Source organism: Stenella coeruleoalba, assembly GCF_951394435.1.
Source record: "Stenella coeruleoalba genome assembly, chromosome: 10".
In the NCBI taxonomy this organism is placed as follows: domain Eukaryota; kingdom Metazoa; phylum Chordata; class Mammalia; order Artiodactyla; family Delphinidae; genus Stenella; species Stenella coeruleoalba.
In genome coordinates, this window is record NC_137156.1 from 78,887,900 (window position 1) to 78,902,832 (window position 14,933).

The 14,933-nt window shown below is 40.2% G+C and overlaps 1 protein-coding gene across 1 annotated transcript in view; it reads left to right on the top strand.

The window, feature by feature from the left end:
• Nucleotides 1–14,933, top strand: part of SYNPR (synaptoporin) — a 294,187-nt gene that overhangs the window by 244,045 nt on the left and 35,209 nt on the right. The window contains exon 4 of the mRNA XM_079933014.1: nucleotides 7,737–7,935. Within this exon, the coding sequence (XP_079789140.1) occupies nucleotides 7,737–7,935 (199 nt within the window). The remainder of the gene's footprint in view (nucleotides 1–7,736; nucleotides 7,936–14,933) is intronic.

Genomic DNA, 14,933 nt, shown 5'->3' on the forward strand with positions numbered 1-14,933 from the left:
TTGTAGTGATTTCTGTTGTGAATCATACAGACTGAGTGAGTAGGGGTCTCTGTGAGTGTGTAAATGCACAGGCAAATGCACTTATTATACACACACACACACACACACACACACACACACACATGACTAGCAAAGGAAAAGTCAATCTAAAACCAGACAAATGCCAGTATTTCCTACTGGGAAGAGAGAAAGAACTGGAGCAAGAGGGTTAGAGTCTTTATCAACTGGGATCGAAAAGGATTGAAACAGGGGCTGTAGAAAATTATCTGGGGAAGAGAAACGTGCTCAGCACCACAACTGGCCAGTTGCCCTCTGGTCCCCACCTTGGCCACTTGAATCCTGGCCGTCAGAAATTCAGTGGCAGCAGCTTGCTCCCCAACAGCCTAATGCTTCCCACATTAACTCCTGGGTAGGATCACCACCCTTGGGATGTGTCCTTACTGTCTTGCACTGAACCACCCCCAGGTGTGCTATTAGGAGCTTTAGTCCAATTTCCTTCCACACCCGGTGAAAGATATTGTCAACAACTTCAAAAGTCTTACTACCAGATGCCCTTAATGGTACAGTGCTCTCTGAAGATGAATTTGTGCTGCCTCTAGCCCCCTCCTGTAAAGAACCATGGACACTACGATGATCACAATTTCAGTACGTGAAGCAGTCAGGTTCGTTTGCCCTCTACTTGCTTCTAAAGGAAATGTTAGAATAACCCAGCACAAAATTTGGAAACTAGGAAGCTTTTAATGACTTCCTGTTGGTCGGCCTAAAGGGATTCAATTCCATCATTGCTAGGTACCTTGTACGATGCCTAATTCACGTGCTTCGAGGTGGAAGCAGAGCGAATGTTGGTTTAGAATTTTATTCAGTGTAAACTATCCGTCTACCATTAGATTAGATGGCATGGGAAAGCTGGCTTAGTCATTTTTATACAGACCTTTGTCTGGAAATCTAAGGATGCTATAACTTTTTTTTTTAACATCTTTACTGCAGTATAATTACTTTACAATGGTGTGTCAGTTTCTGCTTTATAACAAAGTGAATCAGTTATACGTATACATATGTCCCCATATCTCTTCCCTCTTGCGTCTCCCTCCTTCCCACCCTCCCTATCCCACACCTCCAGGCAGTCACAAAGCACCGAGCTGATCTCCCTGTGCTATGCGGCTGCTTCCCACTAGCTATCTATTTTACGTTTGGTAGTGTATAGAAGCATAGAGGCAGGGATGTGCCGTAGTTACTAGTATAGGTCCTCCTAATCTGCTTGCATTCAGACTCACCTCTGCCCTCCACTACCACGTGACCTACAGCAAGCTCACTACCCACCTCAAGCCTCAGTTTCCTCATCTGTATAATGGTGACAGATAGTACCTACTTAAGATAGTTGTTATGAGCATTGAGATATGAGCCAGTAAAGAAGCTAACACAATGCCTGGAGGTTGAAAAATGGTGGTGGTGTTGTCATAAATATTTTTATTAATAAAGCAACACCGGGCTTCCCTGGTGGCGCAGTGGTTGAGAGTCCACCTGCCGATGCAGGGGACACGGGTTTGTGCCCTGGTCCAGGAAGATCCCACATGCCGCAGAGCGGCTAGGCCCATAAGCCATGGCCGCTGAGCCAGCATGTCCAGAGCCTGTGCTCCGCAACGAAAGAGGCCACGACAGTGAGAGGCCCACATAACGCAAAAAAAATAAATAAATAAAAATAAAGCAACACCAACTTGCTTAATATTCTTCCAAGCCATACAAACAGAACTAAAAACTATGGGTGCCCAGCAGTTCCTTTAGTTTAATTGAAGCAGGAGTGAAATGCTTAAAAGGCTGTGTTTAAGTGTTGGTAAAATTTTAAAAAGAAAAAAGAAGAACCTACTGTCACATGGAGGGTTTTTTTGTGGATTGACACAATGCAGTAAAACCCAACAAAATTCAATTACCCCTTGACTGAGTCAGGCCAGCTGAGGAGGGAATTATACATTTGAAATGAACAAATTGGATTTCATCCTGTTGGAGGCTCAGCAGTTGCCGCCTGACTAGTCCTTCAGAAGATCAGAGGTGGCCCCGTCAGTTTCCAGATTCCATCAGCCGACCCGCTCTGTCTGTACAGAACGGTTTTTCCCTTGTTTAGGTTCTAAATGAATGTTATTTGCTTCCAAAGTTATTATAGCTGCTAAACACATGCTGATTCTAAAATCTCTCCCTCCAAAATAAAGCATATATATTTATGCATATGTATGTAACTGTTACCTAAAAGAACCTTTCTGGTAAAATATATTTAGGAATAGATGCCATCCCATAGCATTCAAAATGTTCAGTGGTATGAATTATTATGCTCAGACCATTTTGAGCTGATGTGCTCTTGCTTTACAAACGATCCCTATTGCCTTCCACGGAACAGACACCAGCATAGAGCTTCACTTCTGTTTTCCCTCTTGCTCCTCATTTTACCCCACGTGGCTTGAGAGCTAAATGCCAAGCTATAGATCACTGGTATTAATAAGCATGGCAGATTTGTTAGTGATTATTTTTTTGCCTTGTGCCCATAAGCACCATTAACATTTACTGTAAATCAATGCGATAAGTTAGCAACGAGGAAAATGTTGATATTCAGCTGACTGCACAGAAAAAGCTTATTTTATTCTCCCCCTTCCTGCTGCTCTCAGAGTACACAAAAATTGCAGACCCAGTCTGTACGTGTGAGCTGAGGGAACTGGCGTTTGGAAGCGTTGCTGATCCTAACATCTGGAAAGCACGTGTGTGTGCTTCTAAATAGTTGCCACAGGTGACGTGGTCCTGCCTCTGCTATTTTTGTTTTACATGTCGTTTATTATAAGAAAATCTTGCCAATCTTGGTCTTCAGATAAAGATCCACTCCTAGGTATTTATCCAAAGAAACAAAAACACTAAGTAGAAAGGATATATGCACCCCTGTATTCACCGCATCATTATTTACAATAGCCAAGATATGGAAGCGACCTAAGTGCCCATTAATAGATGAAAGGACAAAGACATATATATATATATATATATATATATATATATATATATATATAGTGGAATATTAGCCATAAAAAAGAATGAAATCTTGCCATTTTCAACAACATGGATGAACCTAAAGGGTATTATGCTTAGTGGAATAAGTCAGACAGAGAAAGACAAATACCGTGTGATTTCACTTACATGTGGAATCTAAAAAACAAAACAAATGATCAAACATAACAAAACAGAAACAGAGTTATAGATACAGAGAACAAATAGGTGATTGCCAGAGGGAGGAGACTGGAGGGAGGAGAGAAATAGTTGAGGGAGATTAAGAGGTACAAACTTCCAGTTGCAAAATAAGTGAGTGACAGTGTGGGGAATATAGTCAATAACTATGTAATATCTTTGTGTTGTAATATCATAACTAGACTTATCGTGGTGATCATCTTGAAATGTATAGCAATATCAAATCACTGTGTTGTGCAACAGGAACTAACATAGTGTTGTAGGTCAATTATACTTCAAAAACAAACAAACTCACAGAAAAAAAAATCAGATTTGTGGGTACTGGGGGGTGGAGGTTGCGGGGAGGGGGAATTGGATGAAGACATTCAAAAGGTACAAATTTCCAGTTATAAGATAAATAAGTACTAGGGATGTAATGTACATCGTGATAAATATAACATACTATATGTTATATATGGAAGTTAAGAGAATAAATCCTAAAAGTTGTCATCACTAGGAAAAATTTTAAAAGTTATAAAGACCCAAGTCTATAACCTGACCCACAAGACCCTGCAGTGAGAGTCTCTGGCTACTTTTCCATCTCATCCTCCGTCACTCATCCCCTTTCCTGCCATATGCCAGATCCCTAGGCATATTTCATCCCATGTGCTGTGCTCCTTGTCTTTTCAGGATCTTGTTACATGCTCTTTCATCTCTATTTTTTAACAGCTTTATTGAAATATAATTCACATACCATACAATTCATTCATTTAAAATGTACTATTGGATGGATTTTAATATATTCACAGAGTGTGTGTCCATCACCACCATCGATTCTAAAGTGTTTTCGTTACCCCCAAAAGAAATCCTGTACCACTAAGCCATCATCCCCAATCCTCCCTCATCAGCCCTAGGCAAACACTAACCTACTCTTTGTCTCCATAAATTTGTCTATTCTGAACATTTCCTATACATGGAATCATACAATGTGTGGTCCTTTGTGACGGGCTTCTTTCACTTAGCATAATGTTTTCAAGGATCATCTATGCTGTAACTTGGATCAGTACTTCATTCCTTCGTATTGACAAATAATATTCCACCCTATGGCTATACCACATTTCATTTATCCATTCATCAGCTGACAGATGTTTGGGTTGTTTCCGCTTTTTGGCTGTTATGAATAATGCTGATATGAACATTCTAGTACAAGTTTAGTGCAGACAAATGTTATCATTTCTCTTGGATATGTATCTAGGAGTGGAATTGTCAGACCATGTGATAACTCTTACGTTTAACCACCTGTAGAACTGCCAGACTGTTTTTCCAAAGTGACTGTACCGTTCACATTTCCACCAACAATGTATGAAAGTTCCCAGCTTTCTAATTGGAACTTACTATTCCAATCCTATCTTGTTATTCCAATCTAATCTCACTAACACTTCCTATTCCAATTTTATAATCATTTTGATTGTAGCCATCCTAGCAGGTGTGAAGTTGTATTTCATTGTGCTTTTTTCTCAGCTTTTGATCTGGACAATTTCTACTCACTTTTCAAGCTGCAGCTTAAAAATCACTTCCACAGGGAATCTTACACTGACCACCCCACCCCCAGACTAGCCTAGGGCTCCTCTCAGAAGAGCTATCTTTTCCCTCTAAACTTGAAGTTCAACATGAGCAGGGACCAGCCCATCTATCTTTGTTCCCTGTGTTATCCCCAGAATCTAGACATTGCGTGAACTACAGAGCTTCTTGTTAAAAATACAGGTTGAGTGCTTCTTTTTCTGGCTGAGTAATATTCCATTGTATAAATGTGCCACATCTTTTTTATCCATTCATCTGTCAGTGGACATTTAGGTTGTGTCCATGTCCTGGCTATTGTAAATAGTGCTGCAATGAACATTGTGGTACATGACTCTTTTTGAATTATGGTTTTCTCAGGGTATACGCCCAGTAGAGGGATGGCTGGGTCATATGGTAGTTTTACTTTTAGTTTTTTAAGAAACCTCCATAATGTTCTCCATAGTGGCTGTATCAATTTACATTCCCACCAACAGTGCAAGAGGGTTCCCTCTGTCATACAGAGTGAAGTAAGTCAGAAAGAGAAAAACTTTCTCTGTATGCTAACACATATATATATGGAATCTAAAAAAAAAAATGGTTCTGATGAACCTAGGGGCAGGACAGGAATAAAGACACAGATGTAGAGAATGGACTTGAGGACACAAGGAGGGAGAAGGGTAAGCTGGGACGAAGTGAGAGAATAACACAACACTGTAAAGCAATTATACTCCAATAAAGATGTTTTTAAAAAATATGTTGCATGGATGACGTATACAAGATAGTGAGAAAAAAAGTGTTCATTATTTGAAAATCACCTCCATCAGAATAATTGGCATGATTACCTTTTCAATCTATTTCATTTTTCAGCATTCCCACAGACTCAGCTATTGAGAAATATGTTAGTATCTCTGGCAAGGGGAGGAAGGGTCTCTACAGCATAACCATGACGAATGCTTCTATTTTCCTGAATTTTGCTGAAGCTGTACACTTTTCTGGTTGACAAGAAACAAGAGGATCTTCAGTATAAATAAGCAAAATCAAGCTATGTAAACAGTTTTCTCAAGTCAAGCAATAAATGAAAAAGAATAGATTTCTGAGAAATAAGGAACTTAGGGGGACTGGAGTTTTCTTCTTTGGTTGTGAGCTAGGCTACACCCCTAGAGATTTCAGTTCAGTAGGTCTGGGGCAGACTCTGGCATATACATTTTTAACAAGACCCATAGTTATGATGTTAGTTGTCCGTGGGCTCCACTTTTTAAAAAACTCATCCTAGTTTTAATATCCTCATTATTTAATAGAAACAGATTAACGTAGAAGTTAAAAAGTTCCTGGCCCTATTTACTAGCTTTGTGGTTTAGCACAAATTAATCTTTTCTAAGCCTGTTTCTTCATGTGTAAAGGGGGAAGGGGCAATAAAATGCCTACATCATAGGGCTGCTGTGAGCATTAAATGAAACAGTACATATAAAACACAATATCTAGGGCTTCCCTGGTGGCACAGTGGTTGAGAGTCCACCTGCCGATGCAGGGGACACGGGTTCGTGCCCCGGTCCGGGAAGATCCCACATGCTGCAGAGCGGCTGGGCCCGTGAGCCATGGCCACTGAGCCTGCGCGTCCGGAGCCTGTGCTCCACAATGGGAGAGGCCACAGCAGTGAGAGGCCCGCATATCAAAAAAAAAAAAAAAAAAAAAAAACCAATATCTAGCACATAAATGCTCCAGTATGTTAGTTGATATTAGTATTACTATTTTATCATTTTGTCATTATCCGAATTGTAAGAGAATGTACACAAAAAAATATATTTTAAAGGAATCAAGTTTTGCTTAGTAAGAGAAATACTTCTTAAGCATAAGTTGGGAATTTATCGTGTTCGTCAGTGGTTTTATCATCATTGTTGGTTCTGTAAATAATTTTCCAGGTGTTCCTTTACTGATAACACTAAGCCTCATTCATGTCTATTTCCAAGTGCCTCCCTAATACTCAAGGAATAATTTAGTCATTTCTGAAGAAGCAGAATTTTGGCTCCTACATTGAATTACAGATCACCACCCAGTTCACAGCATGAGCCATGTACTAGATATAACACATCTTCCTTAGGTGTCATTTATTGAGCAGAATGTACTGCCCTCCAAAATCTTATTTTTCTCTATTAAGTAATATATTGGGCCTGGAGGCTGTCCTGACAGAACTTATTCTCTAAAATAGAAGTTCTCAAAGTTCACTTAAACTAGGGCGTATCAGTCATCTTACAGAATCAAGAATGTTTGTTCACTTATCCAAGTCCTGTTTACTGAGTGTCTAACAAGTGTCAGGCATTCAGGATTTACAGAGAAGAAGAAAGTCAAGATCCCAAATCAAGTGGAGACAGAAAAAAAAAAAAGTAATTAAATACGTTACCAAGGAAGTGTGGTTGGTGATGGGCGCTATGAATGACATTGAACAGGGAGATGTGATAGAAATGTCTAAGGGAAAAGAACTATTTTAGATTAATAGTCAGGAGAAGGCTTTCCCAGGAGATAACATTTTGAGCTGTCACCTGAATGCCACGAAGGAACCAGCCATGGGCAATGTCAGGAGACAGAGTGATTGAGGGAAAGGGAACAGTCAGTGAAAAGACCGTAAGCCAGAACCTGGTGGGTCACGCTTAGGATTTAGGGTGTGAGTCCAAGTATAATGAGAAACCACTGGAGAACTTAAGGGGAAGGATGTCATAGTCTAACCCATCATCATTTCAGGATCACTTTCCCCTTCCCTCCTCCCCGCTCTCTAAAGTGACTAGCTACTGTGAAACCTAATGGAATGATGTTTAACTGCAGTATCTGCTTCCACGAGTCCAGCTACAGTCTCTGTAATTTCTCTAATGAATTTGTCACAGAGGCATGCCATGAAGGTCTCAAATCACATCTCACTTATGGCATCGAGTTTTCTCTCCAGAGCATTTTAACGATTCTCCTCTCTGGTATCTCTGGTACTTTAGGTTACACCAGGTGACGTTTGAGGTGCCCACCTGTGAGGGGAAGGAACGGCAGAAGGTGGCCCTGATTGGCGACTCCTCATCTTCGGCAGAGTTCTTCGTCACCGTGGCTGTCTTTGCCTTCCTCTATTCCTTGGCCGCCACTGTCGTTTACATTTTCTTCCAGAACAAGTATCGAGAAAACAACCGGGGTCCACTCATAGTAAGTGGTTTGCTTTATGAAATAACTTTTTCTGTCCTTTCTAATTTCTTTTTTCCAGTGCTTAAAGTCTTTGGAGTTACCTGAGCCCTCAGGGCATGTATTTGAAAGGCAATCACATTCTTTTTTGTCCAAATCTCTTAGATCTAAAACGAAAACATGATGCCTGTCATTCTGTTGTGCCCCTTCGCTGGAGACGTATTGTAAGAGTTGCTAGAAACTCCTCTGCAATAAATGCTTGGAAATCTCATGAGATCAAGGAAAGAGTAGTGAGGCTTGCGGCAGATTTATTTATAATTCCGGTATTATGGAGTTAGTCGACCATTTTTTCTCACTGGTTGTTTAGACCGTGTGACTTGTACTTATTGAAATGTGTTATTCCTTTGGTATATGATAGACTGGTCATAGAATGGTTTAATTTGAAGATGGAGTTCTCTGTCTCTGAATCTCCCTTTCTCTCTCTCTCTCTCTCTCTCTCTCTGTGTGTGTGTGTGTCTCTGTCTCTGTCTCTGTCTCTGTCTCTATCTTATCTCTTTCCACCACCAACCCGCCCCCACTTTCTTTTCCTTACACAATGGTTCAAGGACTCACCTGGGTGAAACCAGTCTAGCTCAGCCTGTCCAAATAGGGACACACAGACACCTAGGGGAACACAACTCTCAGAGGGGTACATAAGTGTGGATAACTTTAAGGAAATACATTTAAAAATTTTCAGCTTTCTCATGTACATTTGCCTAAAACTTATCTTACTGAGAATGCCCTGCTTCTGAAAATATGTTAATGCTTCTTTCTTAATCACCTATTCCCCTTTTATAAACTAAAAGCATCCTTCTTTTCCATCCCCACACACGGGATATTGCTAGGTTGCGAAGCCTCGGAGGCACTAAAAAAAAAGGACCATTTGAAATATCGGTGTTGGTATTGACAAAAGTGAGTTATTCAAATGGCTGGGTAGTGTATCCTTTTGCATCTAAGGAGGTTTCGAATTTTTTCCTTTCAATAAAATAGAAATTCCTAATCTATGTCAGCTGATAGATCATTAAAAAGTAACTTTTGATGACAGATCACTCTGTGGTCTGGGACATATTACTCAGAAGGAATTCAGAGAAATTAACGGCATCACTATAACAAAACCCCATCCATTCTCATCTACTCATTTCTGTGAGCAAACCTTCTCAACACACCTGTACAACGAGAAATGGAAATAGAATTTATGCTGAATCAAGTCCCATGTTAGAAGTAATATTTTTCCCTCAAAAGTACATCAGCTAATTGAAGAAAAAAACAGTCCCATACATTTCTAATAAAAATTTTACTTTTAAAATTTAATAATTATTAACATTTATAATATCTTTATGTTGTTTTGCACAATTGTGCATTAATAACATTTTTAATTATTACCCAGCTCAAAAGAAAAATTTTTGATAGCATTAGGGTCATGGGTAATCAAAGAGTAATTTTAATTTATATACATATTTTTGTTGCAAAGAAATGTAACAGGGTGATCGATAAAATGCTTTCCAGTATAAAAAAATGTTATATGAGGCTATGATTCGGTGGGGGAAGTATAATGGAAATACAAGTTCAAGGAGAACAAAAAGAACATGTAAAGATTCTGACTGTTAATGAGGAATTTGTTTAATAATTTTTAAATGGGTAATAGAGAGTATCAAATAACAATTCCATTGAATTCATCTAAAAATTGATACAATGGGATATATTTTTAAATATCAATACTTATGCCCAACATTACACTCTTGCAACTGTTTAGACTTTTAATAAAAACAAAATTATATGTCAACTTTATATGAATAGGCACACAGTTTTTACAAATTCTTTTAAGGAGTACATGAGTGAAATAAATTTTACAGATCTCTAGTCTAATCTATATATTATAGAGACCAGAAACTTAAAATCAACATGTTTTGAAGGGTAGCTGGGAGAAACCCTTATTTGTAAAACGTCATGATTAAGTTTGAAGGGACTGGGGAAAGATCTGTTTTATAGCACTTCAGTATGTTATTGTGGAAAAAGAAGAGTCAATCAGCAGAACTTGAACCTTTGGACAGATGTCTTTTTTTAATTTTCCCTCCCAAATTGGAGCTACTGGTCTTAATGATTTTAAAAGATCTTTAACAGTGTCACCTACCTTGGGGTTAACCCTCGCATGACGTGTAGATAGATACATCAAAGAGGTTGAGATACGTGTGTGTGTGTGTGTGTGTGTGTGTGTGTGTGTGTGTGTGTATGTATACTATAAAACTGACATGTATGCATCCATTCCTGGATACATGCAGACACTCTCATAGAATTCTAAAGTCTGAGGAAATACTCTGACTTCCAGAGAGAAGAAACTGACTCAGTTAGTTTGCCTATAAAGTGGGAAAAGCTCTATTTTGTTATATAAAACTACATTCTCCTCATAAGAAGTAACCTTGTGAGGCCATGCTATTTCATCTCTGTATAAATAGTCTTTCCCATCAAGCAGGATATTATGAAATCCTGAATTGTTTACTACACTGGGTAGGTTTTGTTTTATTACATCGTGGAAGAAGGAGAGGAGCGGGGAGTTAATTCTAGTAATAAAAAGGGAAAGGCTCCTAGGTGAGACTTCAGTGATATTAAAAAACTGATGTGCTCATTACTTAGCAGATAAAAGTTAATTTAAAAGCGAGCCCGAATCCTAAGAGTCACAGAGACAGAATGAATGTAGAGGATCAGTATGATGCCATTGCACCTGCAAATGACAAGCCTTTCCACTTCTAATCCCACCACAGCGGGGCCGTGACTGGGGAGGGAGGGGTGGGCTATGGTACCCACCCTTAACTGTGAGTTAGTAGGTTAAGGCCAGTCCACAGTGTGAGCAAGATCTCAAGAATGTGGTTCATACCTAAGAAAACCTTCAAATACTAAACTAACAGTAATTGTACTTTTTTAAAGCCAAGCCTATTTATTCAGAAAGATGGCTACTGATCATTACTTGTTCTCTCTGTTCCTGTCACTAACTATTCTTTTGTTATTGTTGCTTTGTTTGTTTAGGGATTTTTTTTCCCCTTTATTCTGTAGTTCGGGATTCTCTGTAATCCTCTAGGACATGACAGGATACATCATGCACAGATAAGATCACTGTGGAGGAAAGTGATGAGGATGGTGAAGGTGTTGTTAATAGTAACAACAATAATACCGGCTGGTATTGATAGAGTTTCTTACGCTGTGTAGAGTTGATTTAATACTCACAACAACTGTAGCTTGTATTGTTATACACTTTTATAGGTGAGGAAAGGGAGGCTCGAAGTTACCCAATTAACTCTCCCAGGTCACATTACTAATAGTCAGAGGGTAGAGTTTGAACCCAGGTCTCTCCAAATCCAGGGCCCAAATTCATAACTACCATGCAAGAGGGTCCAAAATCCTGATAGGCAACGTGCTACAAATTTGGAGGGGCATAGGTGGGTAGGACAAATTGGTTTATACACCTGGACAGCTCCTGTTATTTTCTTGCTCAGGATATAGAGAAACCAAACCCTAGAACCCCTAGACTTCTCTGCTTCTTTGACTGTCATAGAGGGTTTTTTAAAATTTGCCTTCAGAATCCATTTGGAGTTATAGAATGGCTGCCGTGAATCTATGATGCTAGGATAACTAGAGGGTTCTGCTGTTTATCTCTGTTGCACATAAGGGATGTCAGTGATAGAAAACAGGCTTTAAACATGCCCAAGATCAATGGCTGTTATAAATCAGAGATTACCAGGACTGATTACTGTGTATTTGTAAGCAGTCATGAGCAATGTCAGGCAGACTGGAGCCAATGGCTATGATCAATGGCTATTTTTTAAGGCATCTTTTTCTCTACTGAATATGTTTGACAAGATTGCCCACCTTCAAGTGAAAATGAGAATCTGCATGTCTTTAGAAGTAACATAATTGTTAATGATGCTGAATGGCACAATAGTGAGAAAATCAGGCCAAAAACTCAGCCAGCTACTGTACGTCACCACAGTGAGTGCCTTCTTGTACAGATGAATAAATATCTTTCTCAGAAAGCAGAATTGGCCACCTGAATGGTTCATGATTGTGGAATTGAAATGTCACCTCTGGTTGTATCATTCTGTCATGTTCCTTAGAGTACAGTTTTAAAGCCAAATCTCCTGCCTAGATTTCTGAGACAGGATGTTCTGAACCGTTTTCAGATCTCATGTCAAATAGTGACGATGTGAGGCTTTAGGGTGTTTTTTTTTTTAATATTAATGTAAAGTAGTTTAAAAAAATAACTTATCTTACAGAGCTGACAGAGTGCTCTCAGAATGAGTATCTAATAAACACCATCCCACATTTTGGTGAATCCTTCTCAGGAGAGATTTGGTTTAAAGTAACTACTCTAAATGTCAAGTAGAATCAATATTCACTTTAAGATTTTGTGGGAAGGGAAGGGGCTGTGTTGTTGAAGCTCTCCTTTTCCCGTAAAGGAGATCAGGTTGACCAGAGGCAGTTTATGGGACCAGAAGTGTTTACAACCATTGCGGTCATGCGGTGGTACCATGGCTCACATTTGTTTTATGCCCGATGCATTCCTAATATTTTCATATTCCCCATCCAACCTCAAAACAATCCTGAGAGAGACGTGGAGCGATTACAATGAGCCTCATTCCACAGATTCACTGTGACTCCTCTTTATCAAGCACCAGCCATGGGAAAATGAATCGCTGGGAGATTAGGGACCTTGCCTGTGGTCAGAGAAGCTAATGGCAGAACAAGGACTCAGACTCCTAGGCCAGTGGTCTTGAGGGTAGTGGCTAAACTTTGGGGTCCTGGATTTTAATCCCCCTGTATGACCTGTTATTTAACAGTTGGAAGCCTACGACTTTATCTATAGAATGAAGCTAATAATAATACACATGTCACAAGGCTGCTGTAAGAAAAGGAAGAGTTAATGCCTACAAAGAGCTTTGCACAGGGAGAGGCACGCCAGCCAGTGATGGATTAATGGTATCTAATTGTAGCCCTGTCGTTATCCTCAGGTTAATTTTTCTCCTGCCCGTTACTAGGTAGTACCTTAGCCCCCTGAAGAGGAATTGCAGGCACCTTGCTTTAATTGCCTGCAGCCCTCACAATCCTACTCTCCTCCAGTCCCCTTATCCCAGGCACTTTCTTCCCTCGGCCCCCACCCGCTGCCAAGTCCCACACGATCAAGCTCGACTCAGGACTCCTTCTAAGATCGCAATTGCTAGGTTGAGCCTTCCAGTTAACCTTTCTGTTTCTGGAACCCTGCTCTATGAGGTGATTGGAAGGTGGATTTTTAACCCCGTAACAAAACAAGGCTCCCCATTGTCAAGTAGGGGCCGAGGCCATCACGGAGAGGAGAATAGGAGGCAGGCACAGAGCTGGATGCTCAGAGAATCCAACGCGTGTTCCTGCTCTCAACTGCATCTTTCTTGGCTGTCATTAGAGATGGAAATCAGAATTGCAGTCTCTGAGCTATTCAGAAATTGCTGAGAAGCCCCTCTCTCGCCTCTCCTCTTCTCTCTCCTCCCTTTCCTCACCCTTTTAACCTCTTCTCTTCTCTTTCTTCCCTCTTTCTTCTCTCTTCTCTCCTCATGTTAGTTATACTTCATGTCTAAGTGTATTTCACTTAAATTGTATCTTCAACAGGCCAAGCAATGTGTGTATATGGGTGAACTAAAAGCATCCAGCCTGATGAGGAAAATTGTTTAGTAATTATGACTCTCCTACAAATGACCTGCTAGAGGTTATGTAGCTGGACTTTGGTGACCTACCTGGCGGAGGAAGTGAACCTCCACCCGGAAGCCAAGGCACTCCCTCCCCAGGTGGGCTGGGCTAATAGTAAAGACAACTCCACAGCCTGTAGTGGATGATGAGAGGATAAACGGAGGAGATCAAACGAGGAGATTATTTTGAAATTCTGCCTCAAGTATAATGTATTTGGTGCAAAAAAAGAATACCATCATTTGAAGCCTCCCAAATGTGTATCTTGTTGGGGTAGGCACACCTGTCAGAATCTGACATTCTGGCTTGTGGGGGGGTGTGTGTGTGTGCGTGCGTGCCTGTGTGTGTCTGTAGTTTCCACTTCCTCGCTCTTTGAACCAAGAAGTGTTGGCAGTACAAAAGGGGGGCATGGACCTAAAAAGAAACGAAATTGAGTTTTTTGTAGTGAGGTGGATGGACCTAGCGTCTGTCATACAGAGTGAAGTAAGTCAGAAAGAGAAAAACAAATACCGTATGCTAACACATATATATGGAATCTAAAAAAAAAAAAGTTTCTGAAGAACCTAGTGGCAGGACAGGAATAAAGACGCAGATGTAGAGAATGGAATTGAGGACACGGGGAGGGGGAAGGGTAAGCTGTGAGAGAGTGGCATGGACATATATACACTACCAAACGTAAAATAGCTAGCTAGTGGGAAGCAGCCGCTTAGCACAGGGAGATCAGCTCGGTGCTTTGTGACCACCTAGAGGGGTGGGATAGGGAGGGTGGGAGGGAGACGCAAGAGGGAGGGGTTAGTTATGGGGATATATGTATATGTATTGCTAATTCACTTTGTTATACAGCAGCAACTAGCACACCATTGTAAAGCAATTATACTCCAATAAAGATGTTTAAAAAAAAAAAAAGGGCATGGACCTAACCTTACCATGAATTGTTAATCTAAACTACTGTATATTTTGCATCAACAAATACATCGTTCCAGAATCGGCACCACAGATGAAGGCAAATAAATGGATCCGCTTTAAATGTTCCCACAGCACAACGTCTACACGTTTGATCAGATTTTACATCCTCAGCTCTTTTCCAGCTTTCGTATGATTAGCAGATTCTTAATTACAGTTTAGAGGAGCGTTAATCCCCACCGTATTTGGTACCACATTTCTCCAATTAACTAGTTAAACAAAGAGATGAGCTGTAGTCCGGTAGCCTTAATAAAAGCAGTGAACTGCTTATGGAATTAGTGTGATTCTTCAGGGGCCCAGAGCTCTTCCTGTCC